The 19,985-nt window shown below is 31.8% G+C and overlaps 2 protein-coding genes across 3 annotated transcripts; both read left to right on the top strand.

Annotated features, from left to right (window-relative positions):
• Window positions 1-7,102: 7,102 nt before the first annotated feature.
• Window positions 7,103-11,669, top strand: LOC18602021 (delta(7)-sterol-C5(6)-desaturase-like). Its single transcript, XM_007033160.3, has 3 exons — window positions 7,103-7,623; window positions 8,523-8,828; window positions 11,015-11,669. Exons 1-3 carry the CDS (start codon window positions 7,404-7,406, stop codon window positions 11,308-11,310), a joined length of 822 nt encoding a protein of 273 aa, XP_007033222.3. The 5' UTR covers window positions 7,103-7,403; the 3' UTR covers window positions 11,311-11,669.
• A 1,471-nt stretch (window positions 11,670-13,140) lies between these two features.
• Window positions 13,141-18,211, top strand: CRS1 (maize chloroplast splicing factor-like protein). 2 transcript variants are annotated; one of them, XR_001927710.2, is made up of 9 exons: window positions 13,141-13,961; window positions 14,622-15,153; window positions 15,513-15,643; window positions 16,145-16,495; window positions 16,570-16,726; window positions 16,899-17,191; window positions 17,317-17,376; window positions 17,519-17,660; window positions 17,738-18,211. XR_001927710.2 is itself a non-coding variant. In XM_018120398.2 (9 exons), the coding sequence occupies exons 1-9, from the start codon at window positions 13,191-13,193 to the stop codon at window positions 17,781-17,783; spliced, it is 2,379 nt and encodes a 792-aa protein (XP_017975887.2). In that variant the 5' UTR covers window positions 13,141-13,190; the 3' UTR covers window positions 17,784-18,211. The 2 variants fall into 2 exon arrangements, 1 of the variants encoding a protein (XP_017975887.2); XM_018120398.2 differs by having other exon boundaries at window positions 17,519-17,556.
• The last annotated feature ends 1,774 nt before the right edge of the window (window positions 18,212-19,985 follow it).

The following is a 19,985-nucleotide window of genomic DNA, read 5'->3' as shown; positions in this document are numbered from 1 at the left end:
GTATGATGCAAAGTCTTCACTTTTAACCAGTTCCCTTCACTCAAATTTGTCTCAAAATCGTGTTGAAGTGAGGTCTCTGCTCATTCTCCCTATAGTTTCAAACCTTAGCACACTCAAATTAAAACAACCATCTGTGTTTGTATAATGGATCCTAGTATTACATATAAAACCTTAATGGAGAAAATTCTTCTTTAACTGGCTTGGAATTAGTGTTCAGTATCTCAGGTGGTTTTAGTAAATAAGTTGAATTATAATGTGTAATAATATGGTCAAAGAAAAGAGAAAGTTCTTAAAAGCGAAAGAAATTAATGGACCAACTCCTGGTACTGAAAACCTCATTAGAATCGGACTGGTTACATCACCGTGTACCAGTTCCAGTTCGATCCGAGTTTAATAAGTATAGCCTCTTGTAGATAATCTTCCACACGATTACGAATTTTTTAGAAAAGGGTAATTAAGACATCTGACTCCTTAATTATATCATAGTGAAATCAAATTTAATTTTCATTTTGGCATATCACTTTTGGTAATTACTTGTAATTCCTTCATTATCTTTTAATAAGAAACTGTTGTGTGACAGTACATTATGATTGTAATATGCAAATTAGACATCCTTTTCCTGTAAACCTCATAATGTTCCAGTGAAATCTCCAAAAGACCAAAAACAAATGTTAGATGTATAGGAAGAATATAGGTAAGATTTATTATAATTAAGATTAAAAATATAATATTTACTAATTTTAATATATATATATATATATGAATATTTAGTTGACTAATAAGTAAATGATTTTTTATTAAAAAAAGTACTCAAATCTTTCCTTCTTTCAAAAATTGCATTTGATATAAAAAATAAACCTTTATTACATTTTATTCAATAAAGATGAAATTGTATTTTTGTTATTCGCAAATTTTAATCAACAAAAAAAGGTTGTTAATCTTATGTTGAATTTATTATTCTTTACACATTTTAATCATAGACGTTTTGTGAAAATCAATTTCTTTTTATAATTGTATATATTTTTCATTTTGTAAAAATCAGTTATATTATGTCAGTAGAATTTATTAATAAACAATTTAAAGACTTTGATTGAGGCTTAGTGTTAATAAAAAAGTTTTTTTTTTAAAATTACTCCATACATATTTCATATGTATCATACACATATCATCCGATTTTCGTCTTTTGAGATGTTTCAAAATTATATAATTTTTTCAAAAGCACTTACTGTATGTATATATATATTATATTTGTTATCATTAAAAATCATGAAACATTAATTTTATAAAAAAAATTTACTAGTATAAATATACTAGCTACAAAAATCAATTTTTGTTTAAATTTCGAAAAATCAAACGGATGGGGCAACTAGTCAACTCACGGCTATTATAAAAAGAAAAAAAAAAACAAAGCAAGTCACGTCGTGGATTCCATCGTTTCGCATTGTCAGTGTTGCTGGTCGGCGAGTTCATGTGTAGTATTTTCAATCATCTGATTTGTCTGACCAGACAGCTTGTCAGAACCTGTGATGTCCTTTCTGACGTGGAATGAAATTCTATCATCAAACAGCATCATCAAATATTATGGTCCGATTAAAACGGAATCTCTGCTCCCGTTACATCTAACGGCCCTACCTCACATTTAGCTGGCGTTTGGTAGTGGTTATTAGCTATGTGGTTGTCAAAAAAAATTTTATAATGTTGAGTATAATACGAAGAAGTGTTGATTATAAAAAATTAATTATATTGTAATGTTTGTTTTGAAAGTAAGAAATGTAATACAAATTTATAAAATTATTTTTATGAATAAAAATATTTTTTAATGAAAATTTTTAATTTTATTTTTATCATATAATAAAAATAACATAATATTTGAATATTAATTATTTAAATATTAAAATATATAAATTAATTAAATTAGTTAATTTAAATTATTTTATAAAAATATTAGTTAATTTAATTAATTTAAAACAATTAATCGATTAATATAGGAACTATAACATGGTTGCCTTTTCTTCCGGTTATGTGGATATCTAAGTTGCCACACAATCCACCACTTTCTATCTTTTTTTCTTTCTTTCATTTTTGTTATCTTATTTCTTCCTGCATCAATGGTCATTCCTGACAGGCTATTCTTCCTTTCTTTTCTATCTTTTTTTTTTTTTTCTTTCCTTCCTTCTTGCTCCCATCATCAGATTCAAACGGCACCCCTCTCTCCTCTCCAGAGAATTCATCTTGAGGGTTTTCTTGTCATTTTAGTCCACTTTACTTTCCCTCAGTGATGAGAGAGTAACGTTCCCTCCAATCCAAAAAGGAATCACTTTCTCTCTCACTGTTGCAATTTGATGCCCATGTAAAGTTACATTCCCAACAATTTGACATACCAAATGACGCAGAGTCCTTCTTCTTAATTAAAATCCCTGTAAAGTGATCCACTCTACGTTCACCGAATGCCTCTTTAGACTTGTCCTTTCACCGAATGCCTACTTGGACTTGGGACATCAAGATTTTAGGATCTGCTCATTGCTATTGAGATAAGCTTCAATAATTATATCTAAATAATTAAGGTAAATTAATATTGGGACACCCGGGGGATAGTTTAGGCAATGCAAAATAGAGGGGCATGTAGCATCGCTCTTTTTAAATTGCACAAGTAAAATTATATAATTGACACGTGTTCATTCATGTAATTAATTATGCAAATTTAGTGATTTCCTTAATTATGATTGTCTAAAATCATCTGTGGGTAGAAGTTTCACAATTGTGTACAGGAAAATTTTCCGATGTTCATAGAATCAAAAGAATTTCTCTTTGATTATTTGAGAACTCCAAAAAGTTGTTTTTCTAAGTGATGCATATCTTTTTATCTTGAGTAATGGGATTATCAGTTAACATAATTATTTAAATAGATACATGTCAATTTTATAAACCTATATATATATATATGTATGTATGTATATATACTTTACTTATATGTATAGAATATAATTAACATTTTAAGAAATCCAATTGTATTTCAAAACACTTTTGGTAGACATGATATATATAGTTATATGCAAATATTCAAATTCCTTTTCCTTTAATTGGTGAATTTAACTTAATGATTGATTATAATTTTTTTATTTGGAGAAAAAGGGATTTGATCCCTATTCTTTTGAATAGAAAGATTATAAAATGTAGGCAATTGATTTTGGTTACAAACTTAATATTTTTTTGAGAATTGTTTTGCAACAAGTGTAAAGTTATATAGAGGATAATGAGAACAATTAGAACAAGTGGAACCACTACTATGCAAAATAACTGCTTCACATAATACAATTAGAACAAGCGAAACTATGCGGATAGTAATGAAAGTAACTTGAAATAAGTGTTAGGGTTTATAGATTACTTTTATCTTAAGATGTTATGAGAAATTTGATTTGGTGTTTAGATATGAAGATAGTTAAGGGATCTTTCTCTTAACTTTTTTCTTAAATACAAATATTTCTCTCTCTCACCTTTTCTCCCTTACCTTATTCTCTTGTACCTTTTCATCTTTACATTTTTCATTTTCCTTTTTACCTTATTATCTTATACCTTTTTACATATACTTTTTCTTTTTTACCTTGTTCTCTTATATATTTTTACATACACTTTTTTTTTCTTTTTTTTTCTATTTAAGTGTCTGTTTGACCTGACTTTTTTTCAATTTATATTCCTCTTAGATGTAAAAGTCAAGCCAAATAGAATTTTTGAAAAACTCTTAAAAAAAAAATAACTTTCTTTTACAAAACAAAATTGTAGAAAAAAAGTTTAAAAAAAAGCTCCAAAATGGAGCTTTCTTTTATTTTCTTTGAAAAACACGTTAGCTTTTCAAGAAATACCCATATCTCTCAATCAATCTCCCTCCCCTCTCCTTCCTTCTACAAATTATCCTTTTCCAACGCAAAATCGTGATCTCCCTCTCCTCTACATCTCTTTACAAAGATTATTAGAAAAGCAAAAAACAAAAAGACCCAACAACATAATAGCAAATTTTAGAATTTTTTGTTTTTGCAAAGATTAAGAGAAAAGTAAACTCAATGTTCAAAGCTGCATTTAAATACTATTTAAAAAATTTCTCTCTTCTTCACTAAAAAATCTAATACTATTACTACTATATTAGTTTGAGAGTTATGCCGTTTCTTTCTAAATTTGTTTGATTTTAACATATGAAATTGTATATAAATTTAAAGTAGACTTGTTCTGTTTTAATTTATTAGGTGATTGAAGATGTCATAAATACCTTTTATGGTAATTTTAATCAAAATTAAAACTTATATAATTATTTTGTTAATTAATTTATCAAACCGTTTTAACTTAATTTTAGAAAGTTATTATTTTTCATCAAAACTTCATAATAACTTTTAAGTTAAAAAAAAATTAGACCAAACAGACTCAAGAATAAGTCTTATTACATTATTAATAGTTATAAAACACCTATCACTTTAATAGTCACATAATATATTTCCAACTTATATTCATTTTATAAAATAAAACTACTACTTTAATATCATATAATGGATTTCATTAACTACCACTCATTATGTGCATTAAAATTCTTCTCAATATATATTACTCAAAAAGATATTAACTTTTCCAACACAAAAAAAAAAAAAAATCTACTACAAATTATCTACAGTTTATGAAGTGCTATACTGATGAGCTAGCCACGGCTAAAGCAATATTAGCTGAAAAGATTTAATTATCTTCATTTTGAATGGTCTTGGACCCACAACTATTAGAGCTCGTGAAATCGCCATTTCATTTAAGGGCCTTCATGATAAGTTGGCAGATTTTGAAACAGCCCTTAAATAAGAAACTACATATTTTGTGTCTATTGTCACAATATACAATGTCGCTTTTACCAGAAAAATCAAAGGTAACTACTCTCAGAAAGGAGGTAATTCCAGAGGCAACTTTACATCAAATGCTACTCACAATAATTTTACTAACTAAAGGAAAAAGTTTGTTGCAAATGCTTCTCACAATTCTTTCAAATCAGTGTGCCAACTTTGTGAGAAACCATGTCACACTACAAAGACTTGCAGACCTCAATAGATCAGTTTACTTAGGAGCTAATTACCAATCTTATCACAGCAACCAAATCTCATGCAGATCAAAATTGGGTTATTGATTCCGGAGTCTCACGTCATGTCACTACAAACCTGAACAATTTATTCCCTTGTACCAAATATAGAGGACCAGATGAAAACACTGTTGCAGATAGTGCAGGTTTGACCACTAGTCACATTGTTTCTTCTATTAATCTTATTGCTAATAAACCTCTAATCTTACCATAAAAAAAAGAAGGAAACTTTTTATCTTTTTCAAAATTCTGGGAAGGCTAACAACATTTTTCTTGAATTCTTTGCTCTTCAATTATTCGTGAAATGTCTGAGTGAAACTAAAGTGACTTACATGAGCTTCCAAAACACTTGCCACCTTCTTCAATTATTAGTCCTCTGATGTCTGGCATAGTGGACCTCCAAAATTCTTCATTATTTATTTAGGTCATTTGGTTTATCTTTTGCTTCCTCAAATAATAACTCTTGTTCTTGTAAAACAGTGATAAGCTACCATGTACTCAACCAAGTTTGTCAAATTCAAAGCCTTTATAATTACTTTACATTTGTTATTTGGGGTCCAACATACATTACTTCTATAGAAGGATGCTGTTACTATGTTATATATGTTAATCATTTTGTCAAATACGTTTGGTTGTTTTTTATCAGTAACAAGTCTGAGATTTACCTTTGGTTTCCTTCTTTGAAGCACTAATAGAAAATTTTGTTGGTACCTCTATTATCTCTATATATTCTGACAATAATGGTGAACATAAAAAACTATCCAAATATATTGCTAGTCATGGTATTTCCATTCCAGAGCAATGATTGCTAAAAGAAGATTAAAAATCCTTTCAACGTGGATTGCGAATCTACAAACTAAGCAAGACGATTGAAACTTTTGATTTGATTGGCCATTAATAATTGTAAACTTATTCCCCACGTCTGGCAATCTAAAAATTTAGGTGTTGTCATTAACAATTGTAAATAAAAATTTAAGTTGAAAGGTAGACAAGTCTTGTCTCGATTATAAAGAAAACGTCTCCAAACTATTAAGTATTAGATTCGAGTCTCACGGTGGGTTTAATCTAATTTTACATTAATTTAGTAATTAATTAATTTTTTACGTCAAATGTAAAATTAATTTTATATTTACAGAAAAGTTATGATGTGATTTTGAATAGTAAATATTATCTCAGAAAAGAATATTTAATTTGGGAAATATTGCTTCAAATTGTACAATTAAATTTCTACACTCCACTCTGAATCAAATTTGTTTATTATTGAGATAAACGTGTGTATAAATATAAAAAAAATGCACTCGAACATTTGATTCTCACTCAATAAAAAATATATATAATTCTTTATTCAAAGAGTGAGACTTAAATCTTTTTTTTCAAATAAAAAAAAAAATTATTTGTAAAATAACTCCTTAAATATAAAAGTTATATATGCAAGATATAAAAATAAAAATAAGTCAAATTATTTGAGAATTATTTGGGCTTGAATCTCACCTGATTTGGTTAGATTATTGTTTTAATATATAATATTGTTTATTTTTTAATTTTAATTTTAATAATATTTAAAATATAAAAAATAATGTTTATTATTTTAATACTACAAATAAATGGAGGCTTGGCTAAAATTAAAGCTTGATAAGTTCAACCTAATCCTGATTTGATCCAACGCACCATGAACACATCTCCTCTCTGTGCAGGTGGCTTGCTAACTTCTAAGCCTAATCAAGTTTAAACTTGTTACTTAAGTTCGTTATAATCTATTCAGGCTTGAACAAATCCATTATATTTTCTGAGTTGAGTTCGAATATAAAATATTCTTCCTGTCTCATATTATTATAGTATTTGATTTTTTTCGCTAAAGAAATTTAATTTTGATCATATTTTTTAAAAAATATTATATAAAATTAAAATTTTTAAAAATACATTATAAATAATTTGAAATTCAAAATATTTAAATTTTATTTTTAAAATGTTTTAGTATATAATCGATTTGGCAGGGCTCGGAAAGCTGATTAATTACGAAGTGGTCACGTGGGCCGTGATGAATTCTGGTGCTAAAACCATCAAAATATAAAGCGGTTTGACGATACTCTCTCCTCGTTCTTCAAATCCTGTGTTTGGCTTCTGGTGTTCCGCTGCCTCTGACACAACCTCATTGAAATCTTAAAACCAACAAACGGTTTTTTTGGTCCAAAAATTAAGAAAAACGAGTGTCTTGTCTTTTTTTTTTTTTTTTTTTCATTCCTGTTCAATCTGTTGCTCCGGTGACTGATCATCGCCGGGTCGTTACCGTGACAGACCAATGGGAGAGGAGTATTTGCAGCAGTTCCTGGATGAGACGACTTTTTACAACAGCATTGTGTTGGGAAACCTTTTGCCTACAAAGCTGTGGGAACCACTCCCGCATTTCTTGCAAACTTGGCTGCGTAACTACATTGCTGGGACTTTGCTTTACTTCATCTCCGGTTTCCTTTGGTGCTTCTATATTTACTACTTGAAACGCAATGTTTATGTTCCCAAAGGTAACTTTTTTTTTTTAATTAAAATTATGGGTTCTTATTTTTTCTTTGATAAGTTTAGAGATGTACGAAAAACTGGGTTTTTGTTTTTATTTTCATTTTGAATCTGGGTTTGTTTTGTTTTTGATTGTTTGTTTAGTTTCAAGTTTAATTGTTTTTTATTAAGTTTAGTTGATATTAAATTTGCTTTGATTTTAGTTTTTGTTTCTTGGGATTGTTTTGAATCTGGGAGCACATCTGTGAAACTGGAATATTTTTAGTTAATTTAATTTATTTTACTTGCTGTTCTGCAAATTTTATGTTTGACTTGACTTTGATGTGAATCTAGGTTAGTGTAGAATTGAAGTTCTCTTTTTGCAAAAGGATTTTTTTTTTATGAACATTTTCTGATCTTGCAGTAACTTTTTTCATTTTGAATCTGTGGTGAGAAGAAGTCAAAAAGGGTGCATGTTTGATTTTATAACAGTAATCCTTAGTTTTGAATCTGTGATTGGAATTCAGTCACTGATAAAATATATTGATAGAATGCATTATGATCATTTCTCAGTGCTTTATGATATAAAAAGAAGTCAACTGATAATATTTAATAGGTGCATATTATTTCTCTTATTTCAAATATTTTCCCAGTGAAATGTAATGATTGTTAGCCTTTAACCATTATTTTCTTTTTAATTTTGATTGAACTTGAACCAAAATTTATCCAGACATTGTCTTTGTTTCCTTTTTTATTTCCCCTAATAATTGTTTCTCATCTTATCTGCTATAGTTAAAACAATCACAAGCTATGAAGTGCTTTACAACTCTAAGCCTACTTGTAATTGTCAACTTTTTTTTTCTGATGAGAATTTTCTACTTTAGCTAAGATGGCTCCTTTGTTGATGTCTTGAATGCTCTTAATGCAGATGCCATCCCTACAAATAAAGCCATGCTATTGCAAATATATGTCGCTATGAAGGCCATGCCTTGGTACTGTGCTCTCCCAACTCTTTCTGAATACATGGTTGAAAATGGCTGGACAAAATGTTTTGCTACAATAAGTGAGGTTGGTTGGCTTCCCTATGTAATATATTTATCTATTTATCTTGTGGTGGTGGAGTTTGGGATCTACTGGATGCATAGAGAGTTGCATGACATAAAACCTTTATACAAGTATCTTCATGCAACCCATCACATCTACAACAAGCAGAATACTCTTTCTCCATTTGCTGGTAAGTTCTTATCTACGCACTCTAGTTTCCCTGGTTTATGTTTTCACAGAAGAAGTTGAACTTATTCTAGGTTTGTTTGATAAGCTATTCATATCCATCCCACACCCCCTCCTCTCCCCCCCCCCCCCCCCCCCCCCCCCCCCCCCCCCCCCCAAAAAAAAAAAAGAAAAAAAAAGTTTCAATCCTCTACCTGAATGGTGTGCATTGTAACTTACAGATCTCATTAATACTTTTGTTTCTATTGCAAACTTGAAAGAAAAGGTTAGGTCAGCTTGGGTCATCTCGTTCATATGAAATGATTTTCAAGGTGAAAAAGCTCTTCTTGGTGAAAGCTTTCAAAATACTTGCTCATTTAACAGATTAAACATAAAATAGTTAAGGCATGTTGGAGTAAACGCAGGACTGATTTGACATTACATAGTGATTTTTTTATAATCCTGCTTTGATAAAGAGCAGGACACTAGTGGTTTTTTTTTATATCAAATCACGGACCTATGAATTAATAGATACATAAATAAATAAGACAATACTTGACAAGTTTAAGTTAGAGAGGATTCACAATTGACCAGCTTTGGGCAGTCTGTGTTTTGGGGATCTCATACTTTTTTTTGATGTGGCCGTATTAGATTCTAGATTTTATATTTGAAAAAGGCCTTGAATTTGAGATAAAGTTTACCAAGGTGAATCTCATCTTGCATATGAGATTCTTAATTTTCTTTGCACTGTATTTTTCATGTTGAAACTAATGGTGCTGCCTAGCTCCAGCTTGGGCAGGTGAAGCGTACACTAGCTTGCACACATTTAGATATTTGAGTCTTCAGATTCTTAAATGATTGACTAGACTAAGAGATTGAACAGAATTAGCATTATTCTTTGATAGAAGAACAGGTTAAATGCTTGGGATGGTTTCCAAGCATATTTAACCATTAATCAAGAATTTTGACTGGGTTGAGTGTCTTAAGCTTTAAGATATATGAATTAGTGTAGGTGAAGTGTCATGTGTTTCTTTGTTCCTCTGGGATTGCGTACTGTGCCAAAATCTGTGGAAGCTGTGGATCTCAGAATTATAGTTGTATGGTAAAATATTGTAATTTAATGATTTAGTTTAATGTCTCTTTTGCTGCTATAATGTTGATGTCAAATTTATAATTAATCCATGTCCACGTGGACTGCATACATCTTTGAGATATAAATCTGTCATCAACTTCATCTCTTAGTGTTGAAAGGGACTGCAATTGAATCTGTCAACTACCTTCATTATGAGGTTTGCCTATCGATATTGTGTAGTCCAATAAACGGCTTCTAGTGATGATGTTACACTAATTAATAGCTTTCTAACGAACGTGTGAGCTAGTCTTGGTGCAGATAGTACTTGGTTGCATTTTTAGCATATATACAAAGAGTAGTACATCATGCATGTGATCTCCTGGAGCTTTTTTTGACCTGATTCAATTCTTTGGCCTTCTTATAGTGAAGGTTCTCTTATGATGTACCTTTGAGTGGCCATGTAGCTGCTCTTTTGGTGTACCTTGAGTGGCCATTGGCCTTCCATTTTTTTCCCAAGTGCTGCCTTTCTTTCCTTAAAAGCTAGCATGCAAAAGTTTGAAAAGTTTAAAAATTTGAAAATGTACTAAACAATTTTAGTGCTCTTTTGCTGTTCCTGAAACCCTCAATCGAAGAAATTTTAATCCACATCTGAAACTTTCTCTGGAGTTTGAAAAAGATTGTGTGCTCATCAATGAGATAGACCAATCAATGCATTGTTCACTGACATATGATCTGAGTTAATAATAATAGTACAAATCTTACAATTATAATTACCTTCTCTAAATAGAAGCCTGGTCCTATCACCCCACTTCTATTTAGGTGCTTTCTTCAAAGAATGCAATTCAGCATCTTTCCTTGTTTTCCTTTTTTATTTTTTGGATTTTGATGGACTGAAGTGATGAGGTGATAGTTGCATTGATGGCATGCCAGTTTCTTTCATTTGAACTGAATTTATTTAGTGTTGCAAACTAAATATTGTTTCCAAATAGAAGATTTTTCTTTTGTATTGACAATTAGAAGGCAAACTTTGGCTAACAGATTAGAGATTATTTTCATGATATACCCTTGTGCTGAAAATTCTATTTGGATTTTTGTCTCTCATGAAATGAACTCTGGCTGAAAACAATTTCTTATTTCAGGTTTGGCTTTTCATCCTCTGGATGGAATACTGCAGGCGGTACCTCATGTTATTGCACTCTTGATTGTGCCAACCCATTTTACATCTCATATTGGACTCTTATTCCTTGAGGCCATCTGGACAGCAAACATTCATGATTGCATCCATGCCAACCTGTGGCCTGTGATGGGTGCTGGCTACCACACCATTCACCACACTACATATCGCCATAATTATGGTCATTACACCATATGGATGGATTGGATGCTTGGAACCCTACGTGACCCTGTTCATGATGAAGGCAAGAAGGTGATGTAGTTGTATAAGTGCTCATCTTGACATTTCCCGGTTCATGTCTTGGAAATTTTTCTTTTTGATTTTTGGGTTAGGTATGCATGTTGATTGCTTCTGACATTTGTGGCCCTTGAGTGTACATTGTGTTGGTCATAGTTTTAAACCGTCCTTGTCTAGAAAGTTGGTACTGCCTAAGCTAGCTCAGTGTTTGGGGGAGCCTTGATCGCCCTATATGTTATTAGTCCTAAGCCCCTGCAGCCCAGATGGTCAGGGTAATAAATTTTTGCACAATTTGTTGGGCACTCTCTAAGTGGAATACTTTTCTCCTAATTGGAGATATGTTAACCAACAAAACTGTGCTTTATACATGTATCTTTCCTTCATGTTGCATCTCTTACTAAATTTACCTAAGAAAAGAAAAATTTAAGAAAGTCACAAGTATTTACTTGAATGGACATATATCAATTATATAAACCCGTTTATGGAGTTTAGAAAAACTTACTCTTATTTAAATTTATGTTTTGATAAGAGAAAGAAAACATGGACTATCCAAGGATAAAAGTGATTTTAATGGTGATTTATTTCGAAACATTTCTGCCTCCCTTTGCGTGCCTAAATTGCCTAAGTGATTCTTAATGGATATTTTGCAAATATTTCAAGGCTGTTTCGATTTGCTAAATACACGTGCATATATATTAACATTTATAAAAATAGTAATAATTTAATGATCTCAAATAAATTTAAATTTTTTTGTTATAGGAATATTATTTTAAATAAATAAAAATATACTATAATTTTACAGAGTTAAGTAAATATAACAACCTTTACAATTAAAAATTTATCTATTTAAATATAAAACAGTTACAAAAATAAATATTTATATTTATTTGAAGGTAGAAAAGAAAAATGTTTCCGGTCTATTTATATGGATATTACTAAGGGAATTTAATAAAAGGTTTAAGAGATGGAATGATTGTTTTGTTCGTATAGCTATAGCAATAAGGTTGGATGTATACTTGTTAAAATAGGCTTGGTTCATTAGGTTGATTCATTTTTAATTGAATATGAGATGGGTTGAGTTTGAAAATTTAAGTTCATATTAAAATTGGATCTAAATGGGTCAACTTATCGAATCAGTGAGTTGAGGTGGACTGGGACGAGTTAGTCCTATAAGTCAAAAATTAATAATTTTAATTAATTTAATAATTTTATATATTTAACTATATAAAATTAACAATTTAGTTCCTAATAATATTATTTATTTTATATATTTTAATGTGTTTAATCTTTACTTATCAAATTAATAATTTTAATTTTTGAATTAAATTATAAAATAATTTTATTAATAAAAAATTTATTAAGTAAAATTATAAAAATTATTTTTTTTTATAAAAAAAAGAAATGAATTGACCCAACTCAACCCATGGACTAACAAAAAATGAACTGGATTGAAGTTTTGATGGTTTATATAAAAATGAACTGACTCGACTCAATCCATATTTTTTAACTCACAATAACTTGGGTTAAGTTGAACTGGGCCAACCTATATTGACAACTCTAATTGGATGAGTTATACCTACACGCCCACACATTTAATTTTTTAAGCCAAGATTATATCAAATAATATATATTTATTTAATTTTAATTTTTTAAAAAATTAAAATATTAATATAAGAATAATTTTTATATATTAAAGTAAGTATTATATAAATAAATAAATAAAAATGTGGGCATGACATATATGATGTGACCGGATTTATGCATAATTCTTCTTTTATAAATAATGAATATTAGAGTTCGAATATAAAATATGCATCATATATCATATGATTTTTGGTTTTTGCCCTCACAAATTATCAAAAGCTATAAAAACAGAACCAACGAAACAAGGTACCCAACTGTCCATGTTCCGCTACTTGCTTTCTATCAGCAGTTCATCACTCATGCTCGCCACCGTCTTCATTTCTCCCATCCCTTTCTCTTCTTCGTTGAACTCGAGCCAAAACCCTTCCAAAACTCACAAAGAGAATCGCTCTCTTAACAACAATTCAAAATTCTCAGTCTCGAAGGACCCCAATAATGGCCCCATTAAGATGCCAACGGCTCCATGGATGAAGGGTCCTCTCCTTCTCCAACCCCATGAAGTGTTAAACCCTTCAAAATCCACCAGCAAAAAGAGCTCAAACAGCAAGGCCAAGGCACCTGACAAGGCATTGTTTGGAAAAGAAAGTGGGGTCAGAGGGAAGAAAGTGATGAAAAAGATCATTAGAAACGTGGAAATGCTACAAGGAAATGAAGTTTTGGAAGATACCCAGATTGGGATTCGTGAAGAATTTGAGGTTGGGAATTGGTTGGAGGAATTTGGAAGTGATGGGGAAGTGAAAAGATTTGATGGGAAAATGCCTTGGTTGAGAGAAGAAGAGAAAGTTGTGTTTAGGAGGATGAAAAAGGAAAAACTTTTGACTCAGGCTGAGATTAGTCTTGATAAGGATTTGCTTGAGAGGTTGAGAAGGAAGGCTATGAGGATGAGGAAATGGATTAAGGTGATGAAACTTGGTGTAACTAAGGCTGTTGTTGATGAGATAAAGTTGGCTTGGAGGAAAAATGAGCTTGTAATGGTAAAATTTGGTGTCCCTTTGTGTAGAAATATGGATAGAGCAAGAGAAATTATTGAGGTATTTTTCTTTTGCATTTTGTTTTCTTTTGGAGATTTCTTCGTTTTATTGGTAGTTTTTGGTTCTGTGTGACAAGATTCGAGGATTTTAGTTGTTGATCATATCTTTTATAATTTTGGGATCGTTCCATTCGGTTTGGACCCAAATGAAAACAGAATACATTTTGATTTGCAAACCAATTCTAGAAAAGAATTTATTTATGAATAAATTTATTTACACAAATGATTTCAGATTAGAATTTGTTTAAGAATTCTCATTTATTTATTTCTTTTGGCCAGAAGGAATTACCATATTTTCCCCTTTATGCATTAAACTATAGAATTGAAGTTGATTCAATTCATATTTTGAACATGTTAAGAATTAAGTACAATGTTCTGTTCCCTTAAAAAATGCCCCTATACTTGGTAGGAGAATGTATGTGCTAGAGGGAGAGTATTCTTATATGAAAGGGTATCTTATAGTAACATTTTCTCTCTTGATTTTATAGAATTCATTTGCAAATAATATTAATTTTGATGTGATTTTTAATGATTATAATAATCACTGGTTTGAAATATTGAGCTTAAGATCATAGTTTGTTGGGTTTCAAACATAGATAAATAAACACATCCTGGATTTAGTTTTATGAAAGTTTCTGATAGCTAAATCGTTTTATAACAGATGAAGACCAGAGGCTTGGTTGTATGGGGCAAGAAAGATGCTCTTGTCGTTTACAGAGGATGCAGTCATGGGTTGACTTCAAAAATTTCTTCAATGAAATATCCTAGATGTGCTGATGGTCAAGAAATATCTTCATCAACGTTCAGTCACCTTACTTCAAGCAATAATATTAATATGTCTCTAGAAAAATTTAATGGAAGTACTCTGCAGAGTGGTTTGTATAGAGAAGACAGAGAAAAGGAGTCAATGCCAATCAACATTTTTATGAAAGAAGATGAAAATAACCAACCAGTAATTGGATCATTGTATGAGAGGGAAACTGATAGATTATTGGATGGTTTAGGACCTCGCTTTATTGACTGGTGGATGCGAAAGCCATTACCAATTGATGCAGACTTGCTTCCAGAAGAGGTTCCTGGATTTAGGCCTCCATTAAGGCTTTCTCCTCCCAACACTAGACCAAACTTGACAGATGACGAGTTGAAATATTTGAGGAAGCTTACTCATCCTTTACCTTTTCATTTTGCTCTTGGTACTACCACGTCTATTATAAACTTATTGCTAGAGCTCACATATTTATTGACATGTACATTTGTGCAATGCTATAGACATGTGGCATATGCATGTAGTATTCTTACCATTTAATTAACTACCATAGACAATAGGGGAAGGGAAAACAATCTAGTCTATCTGGGGAAAGATTTGCCTCTGTAATTACTGAAAATTATTTTGAGGGTAAATCTGCATTATACATGAGTATTAACTCATCAACAATTTTGATGTTTGAATCTTTTTAAACAATCGAGACACTAGGCTATGCTCTGTGGTTTAGTGTTTCACATGTTTGCATTTTTCAGAGTTCTTAATTCTGGTTTCTTCTTCTTGCTGCAGGGAAGAATAGGAATCTTCAAGGCTTGGCTGCTGCTATTTTAAAATTGTGGGAAAAAAGTCTCATAGCAAAGATTGCTATAAAGTGGGGAATTCAGAATACTGACAATGAGCAAATGGCGTACGAGCTCAAGGTAAGTCTGTAATTCTTTTGAGTTTTTGGTACATATGATCATGGTGCACTGAAGTTTGCTCTGTTTATAACCATGGGCAAAGCTGTGTTTGTTTGGTCAACAAGCTTGATATATGCCATCACTAAGTTGCATCACGCTTGTACAAGTGTCCTGTACATGTGAAACAATATGATAAAGCTCTTAGTTAGCCTGACATGAAAATCTTTTGATTTGAGCATAACATTTTGTGATCCTTGATGATTGAATCTGTGATATTATTGAGTGCAGTGGCTGTGATGACATTACTATAACAATTTGATCATAAAAAAAGCTGTCTAGATGACTTTAGGACTTCATTTGAACCAAGGCTTTTGCAAGGATCAAAGGGTAGCCATCATGCCCATGCCCTGAATCTGGTATATGCCTTCCTGCATGACATGCATACGGATTTATGCTTGTCATTTATGATTATGAACAACTAAGTATCTAAATTTACCATGACTAATATATCTGACCTTGCAGAATCTCACAGGAGGAGTTCTGTTAGTACGCAATAAGTTCCTTCTAATACTTTATAGAGGGAAGGACTTCCTTCCTCAAGGAGTTGCTAATTTGGTTGTGGAGAGAGAAATGGCACTCAGAAGATGCCAACTTAATGAAGAAGGTGCTCGAGTGAAAGTGGCTGAAACCTGTCAGGTTGCTGATGAACCTTTGGCAAAGACTAGCACTGTAGGAACTTTATCAGAATTTGAGGATATCCAGACCAGATTTGGAGACCTGAAAAAAGAAAGTAGTGAACTTGAACTTCAATTGGAAGCTCAAAAGGAAAACTTAGAGAGGGAATTGAGAAACCAAGAACGCAAGCTGTCAATCGTAAGATCCCTTTCTCTCTCTCTCTCTCTTTTTATTCTTGCTTTCTGCTGACACAATCTTATTTCACTTTGCAGCTTAACATAAAAATAGAGAAGTCTGCTAAAGAGCTAGCGAAGTTGAAGTCTTCAAGGCAACCTGCTGAGCAGGATGTGGATCTGGAAATCATTACTGAAGAGGAGAGAGAATGCTTGCGGAAGATAGGATTGAAGCTCAATAGTTTCTTAGTGCTTGGTGAGGGAAAGACTGCTCTCTAGTTGCAATTGATTCTTCTTTCTCTTTTGATTCAATTGGTTTTAAAATTTTAGATAGCTTTTTTGCTGATTTTTTATCCTCTAAATTCATCATTCTTGGTCAGGTGTAAATTTCTCTCTCTTGATTTTGTTTTTGTTTAAATATGGTTCAGGCAGGCGTGGGGTCTTTAATGGCGTCATAGAAGGAGTGTATCAACACTGGAAGCATAGAGAAGTTGTCAAGGTAATCACAATGCAGAGAGTGTTTGCACGAGTCATTTACACTGCAAAATTTCTTGTAGCAGAGACTGGTGGGATCTTGGTTTCAGTCGAGAAGCTAAAGGAAGGTCATGCTCTAATCATCTACCGAGGAAAAAATTATCGACGCCCTTTGAAGCTAATGACTAACAACCTTTTAACTAAGAGGGAAGCATTACGGCAGTCTATTGAATTGCAGAGAATTGGAGTAAGCCCTTTTTTTTTTATCTCAAACGACTTTACTGCTCTTATCCTTTCATAGATAATTTTTATTAGTCTCTTCATTGTGTGTTCCTAGACTTAAACCTGACTTTCCTTTTTCTGGGTTATCAGTCATTGAAGTTTTTTGCATATCAGCGACGGCAGGCTATCCTGGATTTGAAACTCAAACTGGTAAGAATAAGTTTTTTCTTCTCATTATTCATACACCTACATCTTCTCAAAATAGCATGTGATACCTCGTAGTAAACTCTAGAGAAGCAAAGCCTACCTATCTTTCTTATTTACTTCTTAAACTGATGTGCTTAAACTTTAGGCGGAGCTAAAGGATAGAAGAGTTGGTACTTCGCAAAGGTGACAAGCTACTGACTAACTGATGTTCTACGAATTGTGAAATCCTGTGGAAATTTCTTCTCTAATCAATCATCATGGAGTATTACTATAAACAGCCTCTCATGGTATCTTGCATATTGAAAGTTTTAAATTATGTAATATTCTAACTTTAGGGCTTGATTCAAGTTTAATATGCATACAGGGAAAATGAAGAAAGACTTCTAGATGAGATGGTTCCACGTGCTTGAAGTACGAGCTGTTTTGATCCCTTTGTGCATCACTATATGAACATGTGGCAAGTTAGCCAAGCTTTTGACAGCCCATCAAGGGGACATTCAGACAATATTGCATGCTACTTTCTTGCAAGTGTTGGTTCAGACAGTTTAAGCTTGAGATGCTACACTGGAGAAATGCGGTAACAACTTACTGTGATGATACAGCACAATATCCGAATTAAAGACAGGAGTGGTCAAGCCTTGAATAGAGGCCATGTACTTCTCAATGTTGTTACACCTTATTCTCCAAAGGTCGTCCAACCAATTGAATTTTTCTTACTGGCCTGAAGTCACTAAGGAATCATCATCTGGTGCAACTGTGATTGTTTAGTCTAATAATAGAAAAAGGATAAAGAGAATTTTAGATATTTTATATTTAATATTAACGTCATTTAGATGTTTGGAACGGATTGTTCATTTTGAAAACTAACTAATTTTCATGAAATTTCGATCAAAATTTAAAAAACGGGAGGTATTTTACCCTATTTGTTTTGGTTAAAAGGTTGAGAGTTGCACACTCCTCAAAATGTTTAGTCTTTAAGCTCAAAAAGAAAAAAAAAAAAAAGGGTAGGAGAAAAGCAGAAAAAGTCTTCAGTTATATCTGGTACATTTTTATGAAGATTACCAACTTAAAGGGATGTTAATTTAGGCAATGCTTTACTTCTAAATATTTTGGTTAAAAATTGTTGTAGATTAATTTTTCTTTTCATTTGCAGTCAATTTTGTTTGTTTGTTTTTTTTTGTCTGTGGTATTGGGTTTTGTATAGTCATGTGTTAACTATTCTGGGATTGTTGTGAGTTCCATTTCCTTGCTCAAGAGGTTCTTAGTTGTTATCTAAATTAATTTCTTTTATGGTTTTCAAGATAAGCTGTAAAGACATTTTGGAACTGTAAACCAGGATTGCCTGATGTGAGCCCGTTGTTAGTGTCCGGCACAATGAAGGAGAATGAAAACTTGTCCTACAAGATTGGTTTCATGTTCATGTTTAAACGGAATATAGGGATTGGTTAAGAAAAATGCTGGAGTTTTCGGTAAAATGACGGTAAAAGTAGCGGAGGAAATAATAATTCAGAAATTAATCACTATGAAAGGGGTGTACAATGTCAATTAAGGTTGAGATTGGTTACTCAAGGCAAAATGGAGCTGTTCGTGACTTGGGTGTTTGGCAGTTTGGTTGAATGTAGTATGTTTGAATCACTTTATGACTTTGTTGTGTCTTCTTGTACTGTTTTAGGTTGTTTGTATTCTGTTTGATGGGGCTGTTTTTCATGTCTGGTGATGTTGTGTTTGTGTTTGCTGTGACTGTTTGTTATTTTGAAACCATGAGCAAGGTTTATTTGTTGAAAGAGGAGGGTGATATTAAAGAATCTTTAAGTGTTTGCTGGGAATGGGAGTAAGAGAGAAAACATGATTTAGGAGCTGTGAGGCTTGGTGGTAAGTGTAATGAAAGTTGAATATTTAAGGGTTTTGAGGTGATTCATAAGTGCAAGGGTCATTTTACAATTTTAAAGATATTTTAATGGATAAATGTAGATTTTTTGAATTAGAGGTGAGTCGGATTGGGTGGTTAAAATTTGAGATATTAATCAGTGATTTTGCATGGCATGGTTTGATATGAATTATTCATGGAATTAAATGTTATGATTGGGAGAGGTGAACTAATTTGAGTGTATCATTGACTCAATAGGTGTTGTGGTTTAATGGGAAAAATAAAGGGGTATTTATGGACAGGTGTGCTTTGATTATTTATGGTTTAATGATAATAATAAAAGGATATTCATGGAGGGGTGTGTTTTAGTAATTTGTGATGAGAATTGATAGTGGGAGTTTCAAATGCAATGAGGGTCGAAATAGTTGAATTAGAGGATCTTAAGAAGATAAATCAGTTTCGTAAAAAGAAAGCAATTTACTAAATAGAGGATTGAGATGCCTTTGATGCAAGAAGTTGTATTGTAGTTAAAGCAGGAAGGTACTGTGGTGCACTTAAAGTTGGTATGACATCGTTTACTGAGAGTACCCTATCCAAAGACCAAAAGGAGAGGGAAACTCTAATTTATTGGAATTAATTGATATAAGATTGCTTTGGATGAGTACAATGGGTGTGTGGACCGCCTTGCAAAGGAAGGGGTGATGTGCTGCATGAATATGATTCGAGAAGAAATTGGAGCAAACTA

This window comes from Theobroma cacao, chromosome 4, assembly GCF_053813885.1.
Source record: "Theobroma cacao isolate CCN51 chromosome 4, ASM5381388v1, whole genome shotgun sequence".
NCBI classification, from domain to species: Eukaryota; Viridiplantae; Streptophyta; class Magnoliopsida; order Malvales; family Malvaceae; genus Theobroma; species Theobroma cacao.
This window is presented reverse-complemented; position numbering and strand designations above follow the sequence as displayed.